The sequence below is a fragment of the Narcine bancroftii genome, chromosome 5 (genome assembly GCF_036971445.1).
Source record: "Narcine bancroftii isolate sNarBan1 chromosome 5, sNarBan1.hap1, whole genome shotgun sequence".
Classification (NCBI taxonomy): domain Eukaryota; kingdom Metazoa; phylum Chordata; class Chondrichthyes; order Torpediniformes; family Narcinidae; genus Narcine; species Narcine bancroftii.
The window spans coordinates 198,900,985-198,917,692 of NC_091473.1; the positions used below are offsets into that span (position 1 = coordinate 198,900,985).

General features: G+C 46.9%; 1 protein-coding gene across 3 annotated transcripts in view; it reads right to left on the bottom strand.

Moving 5' to 3' along the window:
- Positions 1-1,395: 1,395 nt before the first annotated feature.
- The window catches only part of LOC138764540 (zinc finger protein 420-like), a 76,096-nt gene continuing 60,783 nt past the window's right edge, over positions 1,396-16,708 (bottom strand). The window contains exons 1-2 of one of the 3 annotated variants that reach the window (XM_069940628.1): positions 8,123-8,200; positions 1,396-5,909 (exon numbers count right to left, since the gene is read on the bottom strand). In XM_069940628.1, the coding sequence (XP_069796729.1) occupies positions 3,812-5,194 (1,383 nt within the window). In that variant the 5' untranslated portion in view covers positions 5,195-5,909; positions 8,123-8,200 and the 3' untranslated portion in view covers positions 1,396-3,811. Of the gene's footprint in view, positions 5,910-7,665; positions 7,773-8,122; positions 8,201-16,708 lie in introns of those variants that run through there. The other 2 variants (XM_069940629.1, XM_069940630.1) reach the window with 2 other exon arrangements.

Below are 16,708 nucleotides of genomic sequence, written 5' to 3' on the forward strand. Positions count from 1 at the left end.
GAACAAAAGAATCAAATTCTCTATATTGACGCCCAATAATAAAATCTAAAATTAGGACTCGCCAGTCCACCATTCCTTTTAGCTTTCTGAAGATGAGATTTATTTCAGTGAGGGCATTTTCCTTGCCATATGTAGGAAGAGATGAGTGAATCAAGTGAGTAAAAAAAAGGATTTAGGAATGAAAATTGGTAAAGATTGGAAAAGATACAAAAACTTAGGTAAAATGCTCATTTTAATAGAATTGATGCAACCAATGATGGAAATAGATAAAGGCGACCATCTTGTTAGCAGTCATTTGATCTAATTAAATAAAGTAGAAATATATTCCTTAAAAATGTTTATAACTCCTAGTAATTGTAATGCCGATAGTTAAATTGATCCCCCTTCACAATCTTAAAAGGAAAATTAGAGTAACTTGGTATAGAATCATTTAAAGGTAAATGTTCACTTTTATGCAGATTCAACTTGTACCCAGGAAACAGACTAATTTGAGAAAACAAAGCTAATTCGCTTGGTAAAGAAACATCTGGATTAGATACAAAAATCAAACGATCATCTGCATATAAAGAAACCTTGTGTTCAATACCGTTCCTATGAATCCCTATAAAATCTCCTCTTTCACAAAGAGCAATTGCTAAAGGTTCTAATACCAAGTCAAAAAGTAATGGACTTAAAGGACAACCTTAACCAGTACCCTGTTGAAGATTAAAAGTTTTAGACTGCTATAAATGAGTAAGAATTGAGTTAGAAGGCCATAAATGTAATAATTTAATCCATTTAATAAAACATGGTCCAAAATTACATTTTTCTGGAATAGAAAATAGATAATCTACTCCCCCCCCCCAATCAAAAGCCTTTTCTGCATCAAAAGAGAGAACACGTTCAGACACAGGAGTGGGAGGTAAATATAAAATATTCAATAAACAATGTAGATTAAATTAAGTATAATGATTTTTAATAAAAATGATTTGATCCTCAGAACCGATTAATGGTAAAATATTCTCCAATCTCTGAGCCAATATTCTAGACAAAAATCTATGTTAAGTAAAGAAATACACCTATAAGAAGCACATTCAAGTGGATCCTTCCCCTTTTCAGAATGAGAAATATAAGCTTCATTAAAAGATGATGGAAGATTCTCTTTTTTAAATGCATCATTAAGCACACAATTTAATTTGGGTAGAAGCAATTTGGGAAAGGATTTATAACATTACACAGGGTGCCCATCAGATCCTGGAGATTATAAAGAGGAAAGTGCAAAAAGTATTTTCTCTTGAAAAATAGGCACTTCCAGACTCATGATTATTCTGAGAAACCGTAAGCAAATTAAGGCGATCCAGAAAATCCAACATTGAAGTACTATCATTATTAGATTCAGAAGTATACAATCTGGAATAAAATTCTCAAAAAGTATCATTTATTTCAGAATGGTCTGTAGTGACTGTACCATCTTCCATCTGAATCTTACTAATTTGTCTCACAGCTTTCAATTGCTTTCAATTGGTTGGACAAAAGTTTACCAGATTTCTCAGCATGGATGTAGAACTGACTCTTACTCTTCAAAAGTTGCTGTTCAATGGGATAAGTAGAAAGAAGATCAAATTTAGTTTTAAGTTCAATCCTGATTTATGTAAATCAGGGTTTTTTAACTTGTGCACATTGTAAATCAATTTGTTTAATCTGATTGATTAAATCTAATCTTTCCTTATTAGTCGTCTTCTTTATATTAACTATAAAAGAAATAATTTGCCCTCTTAGATATGTTTTCATAGTGTCCCAGACAATCAGGTTAGAAATTGTTGGAGAAGAATTTGTAGTAAAGAAAAACTGGATTTACTCTTCCATAAAATAAAAACTATCCTTTTCTGAGCATCAGGTAGAATTAAAACACCAACATCTCTTTGTGAAAGGAATGTCGGGAAAATTCCAAGACAAGATAACAGGAGATAATCAGATATCACTATTCCTTGATATTCACATGATTTAGTCAGTGAAATCGGTTGATTATTTATTAAAAAATAATAAATCTGAGTATAGGGATGATGTACATTTGGAAAAGAATATTCTCTGTTGTTAGGATATAAAAAAACCAAACATCTGAAATACCAAATTTGTTAAAAAAGCCTTAAACCAAAATAATATCAAATCAGTAGTAATTAAAAAGGAGGCCCCTTAAACTATAAAAATCTATATTTAACTTTCCAAACTCAGTAACATGAACACTAGAACTTGTATTTGCTTATTATAAAATGTTTCCCCACCTAATCTAGATGAAGCGCATAACCATTATTTCAATGCTGACCGTAGTTTTCCTCAGCCATAGAATAAACAAACCGCATAAATCTACTTTCCCACCGTTGAATAATAAACTGCATACATTATATCACTTGCGGTGTTAACAAATGAATAAGCAATATAGGCAAATACTGTCAACATTAATAAATTTAGATTAATACAATCTATTAAATCTTTAAGATCAAAGAAAAACAAAATAAACAAACAAAATTAAAATAAAAACCACATCAATTAACCCTTCAATTGGTCAGACTTCCCCCACTTAAAAAAGACCCTCCTTCAAGATAGAAACTTCAGACATAAACTATTAGTTCATATTAAACTTGCAGTTGGAACAGAATCAACCAAAACTTTTCAAGCTTCATCCACCGAATTTAAAAATTTCTTGTGGCCTTTTTCCAAGGTGATTCACAGATGAACTGGATACAACAAAGCAGGTCTAAATCCTTTCTTCTACAGCTTAGTCATAACCTCTCTGTATTCTTTCCGTATTTCCACAACCTCATGGCAAAAATCTTCCACAAATCTAATTTTTTGACCCTGATCATTCAAATTTCTGATCGGACAAGCTTCACAAATAAGACAATCCTTTTCTTGGCAATAATGAAAATGAAGAATTACCAAACATGAACGATGTTCCAAGGTTGCCTTGGGAACCAGAGACCAACATGCTCTGTCGAGCTCGGGCTTAGTAGCAAAAATCTCTCTTCCAAACCCTTCCATTAGTAGATTTGAGAAGTCAGTTAAATGACCTTTTTCAGTCTCTTCCTTTCAGCCAAGGATCTGAATTTTTTTGGCGTCTGCTCCTGCTCTCCAAATCAACCACCTTCCAAGCTACCTTGTTTATCTATTCCAGGGCTCCCTAAACCTTCTAGACCCTCCATCCCTTCAAGGATTACGTGGTCCCTCATTGACCCCCAGGCATGGAATCCTGGTTTTGGACTGGGGAAGGGGAGGGGACAGGGGTGATGGATGGAATGGGAGGCTGGATGGGCGAAGGGAGCTGGGTAGGGTGGCCAGACGTCCAGTTTTAGGTCACCTCAAGCAGATATTAATTTGTCTGAAATAAAGGACACTTACTTGTTAAAGGCAACATCCCAGGGTCCAGCTGGTACATGCATAATGAGGGGGAAATGTGATGGCGATGCTCGAAATGTATGTGGGACGAGGGAGAAACGCAATGGCAGTGCACAAGAAGAAGGTCAGCCTCTTCCTTTCCCCCACTGCAAATCAAGGGGGGGGGGGGGGGAAGGAAGGAGGCATGTGGGGGTGCTATTTTAAATTGTTCCTCCCGCATTTTCAACCCTGTGGCATTTATCGACCATCTGGATGGTCCCATTGCCACCTCTCTCCACAGACTTGAAAGCATCCTACACAGTTTCCAAACACTCTTTAATTGCTGAAATCACTTGGAAAAACTTCTCAAGTCTAGAATTAATCTCTCATTGACCTTCTTTCACTGTTGTGGTTATTTCCCGTGATTGTTTTTTCAACATGTCTAAGACAGAGTCTTCAGTCAAAGGGGCTGTATCTTCTTTACCATTTTTGGCTGCTTTAGCTTCTCTGGACCCGCTGGTGGGCCAGAGCTGAGAGGACTAGATGAAGACCTTTCCACACTCAGGGTAGACGAACAGCCTCTCCTGCAGTGGACCCGCTGGTGGGCCAACAGCTCGTATGACTGGATAAAGTCCTTCTCGCACTTGGGGCAGGTGAAGGGCCTTTTGCCAGTGTGGACACGCTGGTGTCTCCTCAACTTGCTGGAGTCACTGAACTTCTCACCGCATTCAAAGCAGGCAAAGGGCATCTCCCCCTTGTGCATCCGTCGGTGTGTCTCAAGGGTGGATAACCTGGTGAAGGCATTCTCACATTCAGGGCAGGCGAAGGGCTTTTCCCCAGTGTGGCTCCGCTCATGTCTCTGCAGGCTGGAGATCTGGGTGAAGCCCTTGCCACACTCGGGACAGGTGAAGGGCCTCTCCCCGGTGTGGACCCGCCGGTGAATCCGCAGGTTGGAGGACCTGGCAAACCCCTTGCTGCACTCGGGGCAGGTGAACGGCTTTTCCCCGGTGTGAACCCGCTGGTGGTTCTGCAGGGTGGAAGAGAAGGTGAAGCCTTTGCCACACTCGGGACAGGTGAAGGGCCTCTCCCCGGTGTGGACCTGCTGGTGTACCGCAAGGTTGGAACTGTTGGTGAAGGTCTTCTCACACTCAGGGCAAGAGAATGGCTTTTCCCCAGTGTGGACGCGCTGGTGCATCCGCAGGCTGGATATCTGGATGAATCCCTTGCCACACTCAGGGCAGGTGAAGGGCCTCTCCCCGGTGTGGACCCGTCGGTGTATCTCAAGGCTAGACAACGTGGTGAAGGCCTTCTTGCACTCAGGGCAGGTAAATGGCTTTTCCCCGGTGTGGATCCGCTGATGGGTCAGCAGGTTGGTGATCTGGGTGAACCCCTTGCCGCACTCAGAGCAGGAGAACGGCCTCTCCCCAGTGTGGACCCTTCGGTGTGTTTCAAGGCTTGACAACCTGTTGAAGGCCTTCTCACATTCAGGGCAGGAGAAGGGCCTCTCCCCGGTGTGGAATCGCTGGTGGGTCAGAAGGTTTGTGATCTGTGCAAACCCCTTGCCACACTCGGGGCAGGTGAAGGGCTTCTCCCCGGTGTGGACCCGCTGGTGGGTCACCAAGGTGGAGGACTGGGCGAATCCCTTCCCACACTTGGGGCAAGTGAAGGGTCTCTCCCCAGTGTGGACCCGTCGGTGTATCTCAAGGCTGGACAACTTTGTGAAGCCCTTTTTGCACTCAGGGCAGATGAAGGGCCTCTCCCCAGTGTGGACCTGCTGGTGTCTTGTTAACTGACTCACCCTTTTAAAGTTTTTCCCACAGACAGGGCACAGAAATGGGTTCATCGCTGTGGGGACGAGAGGATGTGACCAGGGTATAAATCAATGCAATCCTACCCCAGGGCACACATGCATGCTCAGCCTGGTAGACGATCCCAGAGTTGAACACCGAGGCTGGGACGAGGGAGAGGACCGGGGAGAAGTGTCCTCAAGCTGGGCGTTGCAAGCCCCAAATCCACGGAGCCCTCGATCCAGAATTAGGTGCTGCTCTTGAAGAGAGGGGAGGGGATGAAGGGGACAAGGGGGGAAGAGGACAAAGGGGGGAACCCTAACTTATAATTCCCTAATTTATATGAATTCTAGACCTGGAATGCACACAACTGCTCCATATAACAACAAATTTCTTGACACATGCTCATGACAATAAACTTGATTCTGACACTCACTGTTCCCTGCCCACTAGGCAGGAAGAGAAGACACAATGGATGAAAAGTCAGGCCCACAATTCAGGTCACAGACCCACATGGGAATTGCAGAGAGCAAGGACCAGCTCGTTTAATTCAGTCACCTTCTCCATCTCCACATCAAACTGCAAAGCACAAGAGAAGCCGATCAGATCACCTCCCATCCTTCTCAACTCCAGCAAGTACAGGCTGACCCCACTTCAGTTCAGGCCTTGACCTCAGGCTCCAATTTTCAGATGCAAAGAAAACAATGCAGATGGTGGAAACCCCAAATAAAGACAGAAACTGCTGGAAATCTTCAGTCGCTCAGGCAGTGTCTGTGGAGAGAGAAGCAGGAGAAGAAATAGGAGCAAGAGTAGACCCATCGAGCCTCCTCCACCATTCAACAAGATCATGGCTGATCTGATGATTGGCTCATCTGCACCAACCTGCCTTTTCCCCCCATGTCCCTTAATTCCACTAGTCCATTCAAGGTCCTAAAGTCCAGACTTCTTGGCAACTCTTGGCTGAAATCTGGACCATTCAAGAATCTGGATCTCGAAAATACCCTCTTTTGCGTGCATCCATGCATAAGTGGCACAGAGGCCCAGCGGCAACAAGTGACCATGCAGAAATCGCGGAAATGCAAGACAAAATATTTATTCTTTTTGTACTTCCTATTTTATATGCAAATGGTTTCCTTAATAAACTATTAAAATTTAACTGTTTATTCTCCTTAAATTTGAGTTTTACAAGAAATGCCCGAGAATCGGGAAAATCTGAAAATCCAGCTTGACCTAATCCCTGAGCAGTCTGGATTTTCGGACTTTTACTGCATGTAAACATCGATTCAACCTTGTCTTAAATATATTTATGAGTTCACCTCTACTTCTTCAATGGGCATAGAATTCCATAGATTAACCACCCTCTGGGAAAACCAGTTCCTCATCTCTATCTGGAATCTACTACCCTGAAAGTCCCTTAGTTCTAGTTTCCCCACCAATGGAAATAACTTACCCACCTCAATCTTATCTATGCCTTTCACAATTATATACGTTTCTAGAAGATCCCCTCGCATTATTCTAATTCCCAGCAATCTCTCCTCATAGGCTAACCCCTTCATCTCTAGAATCAACTGGTGAACAATCTCTGCAAAATCAGCAAAGCTCGTCAGATCAGTACCTTGTTCAGTGGCAGCATAATCTCCCTGTTCTTAAATTCAATCCCTCTACCAATCAAGGCCAACTTTTGTCTCTTGATCGCCTGCTGCATCTGCAAACCAACCTTTTGCATTCGTGCATGAGCACTCCCAAGTCCCTCTGCTCGGCAGCTTGCTGCAATCATTTTCCATTTAAATAATAATCTGATCTATTTTTCCTTCAAAAGTGGATGACCTCACATTTACCAACATTGTACCCCATCTGCCAGACCCTTACCCACTCACTAAACCAATCTATATCTCTCTGCAGCCTATCCAGTTCCTCTGCACAATTGGCTTTTCCACTCAATTTAGCATAATCAGCGAACTTCAATACACTACGCACTGTCCCCTCTTCCAGATCATTTATGAATACTGTGAACAGTTGCAGGCCCAGCACTGACCCCTAACTTGCCTCCTCCCATCTGCAAGATTATTGTGTTGTGTCAACACCCTTCCAGATCAGCCCCAGCACATTTCTCTGACATGATAAGGACACTCGTCCACTTCAGGCCCACCTGCCCCAGTTCCTCAGCTACAGAATCAACTTCACCATCTTTCAATTACTTGCCGCTCCGTAGCACGTGGAGTAAACCTCAGAGGGCTTTTAACTTGCTACGGAATTCTCCACTTTTTCTTTGAAGAAACTCATCTTGTTTATGTTGCTGATGTCGTGGGTACAAAGGACCACACTGATCTGCTCATATTGTACCCATCCCACCAACTGTGGAAGAGAGCACCTGGTCCATGTATGTGAAGCCATCACATCAGCACCAGCTCCTTAGTCACATGTTTGACTGGAAGGTTTTCCAATTTCTCTCCTCACTACATCACTGGTTCAGGGCATCTTGAGATGACAACAATGCATTTCTAATTTTGGATGCTGCAAACTCTACCTGCAAGATCTCATCTCTCTTCCTCCCAATGTCATCAGTACCACCAACTCCGGCTGCTCCTTCTCCCTGTCCAGGATACTGGACCCTGAACCTGTTGGGGAACAACCGTGACCCTGGCACCAAGGATCCCCCCGCCCCCCTCACACGTACGTTTCTGTGCCCCGGACCCCAGTCCCTGGGCACCGGGACTGAGCGCCACCCGGCTTCACAGCAGCCCCAGTGGTGGGGCCACGGATCCGGCTGGTGCTGCTGTTTCCCCGGAGAAGGGATCTCCCCCCAACAGGATGCCCCGGGTGTCCGTGTGTGAGACGGGGACGGTGACAGGGGCATCCTGCCCCTCCCCCAGTGAGCCGGCCCGCCCTGTGGTGGGGATCCCGTCCCTGCCCTCCTGTGTAGGCGCCCGGCCCGCCCAACCCATCCCCAGCGGCTCCATCCATCCACACGGGGCAGGTCTCACCTCACCCCCAGGCTGCGGCCTCCTCCAAGGACCGGCCCGTTGCTGAGGGAACGGCACTCATGGTTTGGACGTCAATGCGCACACGCCGGGAAACGACGTGATGGAGCGTGTTGCAGCGCAAGAGGAGGAGCGAAAGCGCCCAGGCCATCCTTGCGCATGCGCACAGGTTCTTCCCGGTCCCTTTCCAGGTGGAATTTGCATCCGGAAAGAGAAGTTTTCATTGGAAGGGGAAACAAGGGGGAATAAAGCAGTGAAGGGGGATAAATAAAGAAGGGAAACGGGAGTGTGGGATGAAACTGGCCCGAAATGGGGAAATAGACGGTCAGAGTTCATGTTGAGGGTTTTCACAGGCAAACGGTGCCGAAAGTGAGCGGTGAAGCTGCGCTCAGTGAGTGTCGGGCGGGCGGGCTCTGGGCTCAGTGATGGACAATAAGGAGAGAGCAGATTGAGAAAGAGGGTTTAGCATCATCCTGCTCAAACGTTGGTTCGGACACAGCTGGAGATGTTGGCGATGGAATCCGATTTCCGCGCTCCCTCCCTCCCTCCCTCCATCATGTTCCCGCGGCTTCAGTGGACGAGGCTCCCTTTCAAACGGACCCGCGTATCCTCTCCCGATCCGGTTGAGCTCCCTGTCGCCCCACTTTCCGCGCAGCTTCTCCATTTCCCGCGTTTCTTTAACAATGTTGTTGGTCCTTTCCCACCCCGTCCAAATTCCCCGGGTTTGCTGCCAAAATGTTTCTGTTAAAGTCATAGAATTTGACGTTTTCATTTTAATGCAAAAGTGGTCAGAAAAAAAGTGCTGCTTCGGCAGCATCAAAATTGTTGCATCTCAGTTCTGAACAGCGAACGGGGGGGGCTCCCGTGGTTCCGGGACTTGCAACGCTCGGCTAGAGGTCGCTTCTTCCCCCGGTCCCGGCCCTAGTCCCAGCCTCGGTGTTGATTTAACTCGTGGCCCAGTTCTCCGGGACCTCCATCGGGCTGAGCCCGCGCTGTGGCGCTGGGACAGGCCTGCAATTATTTATTTCCTGGTCACATCCTCACAGCGATGAACCCGGACTGCGGGAAAAACGGCAGGTCCACACTGGGGAGAGGCCCCTTCACCTGCCCGGGCTTGACCTGTGGATGCACCAGTGGGGCCATACAAGCGAGAAGCCGTTCATTTGCCCTGTGCGGGAACAGCTTCACCCAGTCCTCCCACCAGCGGATCCACCATGGAGAGAGGCCTTTCAATGTTTATAGTGTGAAAAATTAAAAAAAATTATAAAGAGAGAGAGGCCTTTCACCTGCTTCCACAGCGATGATGGAAGGTTGTTTTGAAGAAGGACAGTTTCTTTTAATCGACAGAGAAAAATTTGGAATATTAGTTAATTCTTTATTTGTACATTATCAGATTCAAGCTTTGGTAAGGGATAATTATGGAAGAGAAATGAAATTACCTGAATTAGCAAAGTTCGAGTTTCTGATTTCACATACGTCAAAAAAAGTTTTTATTTCTGATATGTATGCTTTGTTGCAGGACGGTATGGGTAAACCAAATTTAAATAAATCTAGAAATAAATGGAAAGGTGATTTATCTTATGATAGACATCAAGAGGACTGGGAAGTGATGTGCCAAGACGGGGTGACTAAATTACTTAATGTAAGATATAGTTTGGTTAATTATAATTTTTTACATCAGTTGTATTTTACCCCTGAGAAATTGAAAAAATATGGATTCAGTAATTCGGATTTATGTTTTAGATGTGGTCTACATACTGGAACATTTTTACATGCAGTTTGGCATTGTGATAAAGTCCAAACATTTTGAGGAAAAAATTAAGAGAATTTTTGAAAAGTTATTTAGTTATTTTAGTTAAAGTTATTTATTGCCATTAGATCCAGAATTTTTTTTGCTGGGTTATATTGTTTCGCTGACTAGTTTGGGGTTGGACAAGTTTCCGATAGCTTTTGTTCTCCTAGCATTCATTAGCAGTCGCACGGAAATGTATTGCAATTACTTGGAAAGATGATGTAGAAGTAAATATGAACCGTTGGCACAATGAATTGAGATCTTGTATTTACATGGGGAAAAAAAACATAATTTGCATGATAATTATTTTTTGTTCAAATGTGGTCACCTTATTTGGAATATATGGGTTTAGAAATATCTTAAGACATTATCTAGTTTATGTTTGTAGTTGATTGATATATGGGTTTTATTTTGCTCCCCTTGTGGGGTAGGCTGAGGGTGGGAAGGAGGTTGGGGTGGGTTTAAATTGTTTTAATTTAGTTTATTTTGTTATTATTTATGTATTGTTTTTATGTAATTTAAAAATCTTAAATAAAGTTTTTTTTTAAAAAAGTCATGGGACTCTTTACAGACACGTGGGATTCGAACCCTGGTTCTGATCACAGGTGCAGTAAAGGAGTTGCACCAACCATGCCAGTGAATGGTGGCGAGGTTGTTCAGCCACCAGGTGCTATTTGAGAGTGTAATGTGTGCACTTTCGAACGAGATGAAATTTGGGAGGGAACTATCCAGGGATTTGCTGGATTGAGTATGACAGGCCGAGATGGGACCAAGACTATTCCACACCTCCCTGCAACCTGTACCCTCCAGTGCCAGAATCCCCTCTGCGCTTTCATCTTATTGACGTCCTTCCACTCGCTCGCAACCAAAACTTTGCACAACATCCTAAGTGAATTCATGCCAGAAGCTGTATCGGGGTTTCCAATCTTTTTGCTTAACACCCTGTCCAACAAAGGTCCATATTTCCAAATGCCTGCTTCACCGCCCTGTCGACCAGAGTGGCCACTTTCAAGGAACTATTCCCCTGGCCGCCTGGGTCTCTGTGTTCTGCATCACTCTCCAGGACTGTGCCATTCACCGTGTCAATCAGGCCCCGGATCGATTACCAAAAAGCAACACTTCAAACTTAACATCACAGGCCCTTCAGCCCACGCTGTTGTGCTGACCTATAGAAACCTACTGAACAAACTAAACCTTCCCTACCTCACACCTATAACCTTGTAGCGGCTACTACAGTAGAGCTAACTAAAGAAATACAAACACACATCAAGGTAATCAACAAGACTGGTTTATTGAAGCTTCACAGCCAGCTTTTATTCCCTGCTTGTCCCGGGCTCCACGGGACAAGGTGGGACCTTGTTAAAGGACAGCTGCTGGTCCATGAGACCAGCAGGTTTAAATTGAGACTTGTTAACTCCCGTGCTTTTGAGCAGGGGACGTTAAAGTCCCATCCCTCGGCACTAGGTTCCGCTAGCATGCCAGCCCTTAGTGCACTGCACTGACGGTGGCGATTCGCATTACCGCGCTGAGCACCCGCTCGGCCCGCTACACAGCTGCTACAACCTGAGATTTTCTTTGCATCCACATGTCTGTCTGAAAGTCTTTTAAATGTCCCTATTGTACCAATCCTGGAAATGCATTCCAGACCCACAACACTCTGTTTAAAAAAACTTACCTCTGACGTCTCCGCTGAACGTCTCCCCCTCACCTTGTACAGGCGTCCTCTGGAGTTTGCTAGTCTCACCCCATGAAAAAGGCGTTGGCTGTTCACCCGAGCTATGCCTCATAATCTTGAGGGCCTTGATCATCCCCCTCTGCTCCAAAAACAGAGGAGGGATTTTTTTTTTTGGCTCTGACAACCTTGCCTCAAAAGACATGTCCTCCAATCTGTGCAACATCCTGGAAATTCCACTCTGCACCCTCTCCACAGCTTCCTTGTAATGAGATGACGAGAAGTGAACACAATATTCCAAGTGTGGTCTAACCAGGATTTTACAGATACTTGAAATCCTGGACTCCATGCTATCTTGAGTGATGTATAGGTTTGGACCCTAAGGTCCCTCTGTTCTTCCACACTTTTAGGAATCCTGCCATTAACCATGTTCTCTCCCTTTAAGTTTCACCTTTCCAAATGCATCTGGATTAAACTCCATCAGTCACTTTTCCACCCAACTCTCCCCACTGTCCATATACCGTTGGAAATCATGACAACGTTGTACACTATCCACAACACCCCCAGACTTGTGTCAAGAGTGAAATTCAATTTGCTAGTTTTGGCCTATCTTCCCCACTTACCTGCGTGCATCCTGCTGTAAACTGAGATACCCTCTTCTGTGACGGCTTTGACTCTTCATTCTTAGGCTCTTCCATGTGGCCAAAATCCCCCGATGTAAAGCCGCACAATATGCCCATATGTGGCTGTTGGGAGGCCACTTGAAAGCGCAGGAGAAGGTGCATGTGACGCGAACTTTGTAACCCTCCTCCGGGAGGGATAATCCCCGGAGCACTGAGGTCAGCAGGTCCCGTCCCGTCCCCCATTCCCCCCGACACAGACAATGGTGGGTCTTTAGGCTAGAGGAGTGAATGAAGCCATTGCCACACTCGGGGCAAGTGAAGGGCCTCTCGCTAGTGTGGATACGCTGGGTTAGCAAGTCTGACAACTGACTGAAGCGCTTGGCTCACCCAAGGCAGGTGAAGGGCTTCTTGCTGGTGTGTTCCTGCCGGTGGTTCAGCAAGTCCAATGACTGAATGAACCCCTTACCACACTAAGGGCAGGTGTAGGGCTTTTCACCAGTGTGGACCCGATAGTGTGTCAACAGGTGGGAGGACTGAATGAAGCCCTTCCCGCACTCTTGAGCAGGTGAACGGCCGCTCTCTGGTGTGGGCTCACTGGTAGGCACTCATTTCAGAAGGCAGAGTGGACGCCTTCGCTCACAGCAGCTGAGTGACCAGGCTTCGATTAGGATGCACCAAATCATGGGTGAAAAGAACACGGCGTTTGCTGCAGGTTCACTCAACTATTTCCAGGTAAAGTCATCTCTTCTCAGAAATAAAACACGCAAACATCTCTTCGCTGACGTGACTGGCATTAATCATGCCATTGGTCCCCATACACAACTCCTCTGCTTTTATCACCCTGCAAAACAAGTGCATCCATATCATTATTCAGAGAAAGGTGGACATGTAGAACAGGTCACTTTGATCTCTGTGGTCAGCTCTGGTCCCCCTAATCCCCTCAACACTGCTCTCCCCCTCAGTACCACCCACTCCCCTTTCAATGCTGGTCTAATCACAGCTGGCCCCTTCGCCCCAATTACCCTCCCCCACAGACGCTGTCCGACCCGGTCCCTCTCTCCACAGACGCTGTCCGACCCGGTCCCTCTCTCCACAGACGCTGTCCGACCCGGTCCCTCTCTCCACAGACGCTGTCCGACCCGGTCCCTCTCTCCACAGACGCTGTCCGACCCGGTCCCTCTCTCCACAGACGCTGTCCGACCCGGTCCCTCTCACCACAGACGCTGTCTGACCCGGACGCTCTCCTGGGGTACAAGACGTTGCAGAACGGCCACCACGTGCGGAATGTAAAGATTGTTTTGAATAAAATATCGCTGTTGTCAGTCTGCAATCGCTAAAATCGATCGGCCAACAAATAACTCCCAGGATAAAGGAAAACTGGATTTAATCCATGCAGACAACAATCCCGTAAAGAGTTCTGTTATGTGTTAACGGTCACATGACTTAATTTGTTGTAGGACGCAGAATATTGCAGAACAACTGTGGTGGGTGCGCTCCAGTGCGACAAACACTTCCCCAGTGGGCTCCCTAGTCTCGCCCATGCACGGGTGCACCATTTAACACAGTGTCCCAAGGTAAGCCTCTACTGTCTCACCAGGCTACTGTAGCCTGATGAGAAGCAGGTATCTGGAGTAAAGTGCATTCGCTGGGGGCTGGTAGATGCTTTCCAGAATGGCCATTGCCGGTTCGTACTCGGTGCAGTCATGGGTCGCCTGGAACACGAACGGGCCCATGAGTTTCTTCTGGTCTGAGCTCATGACCTCAGCCCGATTGTGGATGATTGTCCCGATCGCATGCTTCCAAATCTCAAAGTGTGCTGGAGTTTCCGGGCGTTGAGGGGGTGGTCGATATCCAGCTTTTCTACGCTGAAAAACTTCTCCATGGTTCTTTAAGCTAATTAAATTGTGATGCACTGCAGGGCAAACAAACAGGTACAACTAAGACTGTACTACAAGCTTTAATTAGGTTAAAACTTGCACACAAGATTCTATATCCTTTTTGGCTCCGGGAGCTCTGCTCCTGCCCAAGGGCCAGTGTGAGCTTTTATGTGGGGCTGGTGATTGGCAATGAGTAGGAGGAGCCAATCTCCCAGGTGACCTCCCTGCAGATACAAGGGGTTGCCGCCTGCAGTCGGAGAGGAGCAGGCAGTCATCACAATCCAGTGTTGTATCACCACATTTATTCCCTTCTCAAAATAAGTGAGGTGTTTTCGTCCATGCCATGCATCATGTCATTGGCAATATCCTTTCTGATGCAGGCAAAGGCAACTTGCGGGGAGAGGGAAGGTGGTGGCGTGGGCGGACCTTATCTGAGAACAGGGAACCCACTGGGAATATTAATAAAATTCCCCATGGCACCTGCGCAGGGCCTTGAGCGTATGGGGGAGTGGAAGTTCCATCAGGGGACGCATGCTTAAAGCGATGAGTCCTGAAATGCTGGAGACGTTGGGATTCAGGTACAAGAGACGGCAAATTCTACAATCTAAAGCAAAACCCAATCTGTAGGAGGAAGTTAACGCCTCGAGGGGCTTCAGAGAGAGGAAATAAATTGTCAACATATGGAATCCAAGACCTTACACCAGTGGTTCTCAACCTTTTTTCCCCCACTCACAAACCACTTGAAGCACAGAGCACCTGTAGCATCCTGCGTAAGGGATTAGGAAGGGACGACTTAAAATGGTATGTGATGGAAAGAACAAGGTTGAGAACCATTGCCTTAGATGCTGCCTGAATGTTCCAGTGTTTTCTGCTTTTATTATATATTTCAGGGAATACTTCAGGGAAGGCAGCGCCGGCCCCGGTCCAGGCAGAGGGTAGGCGGCAGAGGCCCCGATCCGGGCAAAAGCGAGGGGGAGGCGGCGGGTCCGGCAGAGTGAAGCAGGAGGAGGCCCCAGTCAGGGCAGAAGCGAGGGGGAGGCAGTGGCCCCGGCCTCGGCAGAGGCCCCGAGAAGCAGGCGGAAGCCAACAGGTTGGATTGCGACCAGGTATGGTCCGACCTAGGAGGGGAGGCAGGCCCCTCCAGCCCGGGAGAGAAACCTGCATAGAGAAGGCCACTCCGATATAAAACCTATGACCCAAGGACCTCGCTGCCATGTCCCAGCTTGCTTGGCCACGGCACACGAACCATGGGTGTAAGGGTGGGGCCAGTACTGCGCACACTGCACTCCACCTAAAAGCTCCTTTGCGCAGGCCCGAGGACATGTCCACGTACACCCCCTCCATGTCCTCCCCCTCCACATCCTCCCCCTCCACGTCCTCCCCCTCAAAAGATGCTCACAAACTCAAGCTAGCATGCTGGAACATCAGAACCATGCTAGACAAGGCTGACAGCCGACCTGAACGTCGGTCTACCCTCATCACACATGAACTCCTCAGACTTGACATCGACATAGCCACTCTCAGTGAAGTCCGCCTTGCAGATGTAGGCAGCCTCCAAGAACGCGGCGCGGGCTACACACTCTACTGGTCTGGCAAGCCTATGGATGAACGAGCCTATCTGGTGTAGGCTTCATGGTCAAGAACTCCATTGCCTCCAAACTCAAAAATCTCCCGACAGGCCACTCGGACCGGATCATGTCCATGTGACTCCCCCTTCGAAACAAGCGTTGCATCACCCTCATCAGTGTCTATGCTCCAACCCTCCAGGTGGAACCAGCAGAAAAGGACAAGTTCTACACTGATCTGTGCAACCTCATTCAACTCACCCCTACAGCCAACAAGGTTGTCATCCTTGGCGACTTCAACGCTCGCGTCAGCAAAGACTCAGAAACCTGGCCAGGAATCCTTGTCAAGCATGGTGTCGGCAAGTGCAACGACAACAGGCACCTCCTGTTAGAGCTCTGCGCAGAACAGCGGCTTGGCATTACAAACACCCTTATTCAGCAGAGGGACAGCCTGAAGACTACCTGGATGCATCCCCGATCCAAATGAGAAAGAGACAAACGAGATGTGCTCCACACCAGGGTCATGCCCAGCGCAGAATGCCACACTGACCACCGACTTGTTCGCTGCAAGCTCAAACTTCACTTCAAGCCAAAGTCTAGGAACAGTAAAGCCCCCAGAAAGAGGTTCAATGTTGGAAACTTACAGTCAGATGAAGTGAGAGGAAACTTCCAGGCAAACCTCAAAGCAAAGCTCGAGGATCCAATCCGCCTCACGGACTCGTCCCCTGAAACCCTCTGGGATCAGCTGAAGATTGCCATACTGGAATCCACTGAAGAGGTACTGGGCTTCTCCTCCAGGAAAAACAAGAACTGGTTCGACGAAAACAACCAGGAAATCCAGGGGCTGCTGGCAAAGAAGCAAGCTGCCCACCAGGCTCACCTTGCAAAGGCGTCCTGGCCAGTGAAGAAACGAGCCTTCCGTCGTGCATGCAGCCATCTTCAGTGCAAACTCCAGGAGATCCAAAATGAGTGGTGGACTAGCCTCGCCAAATGAACCCAGCTCAGCGCAGACATTGGCGACTTCAGGAGTTTATACAAGGCTCTAAAGGCTGTGTACGGC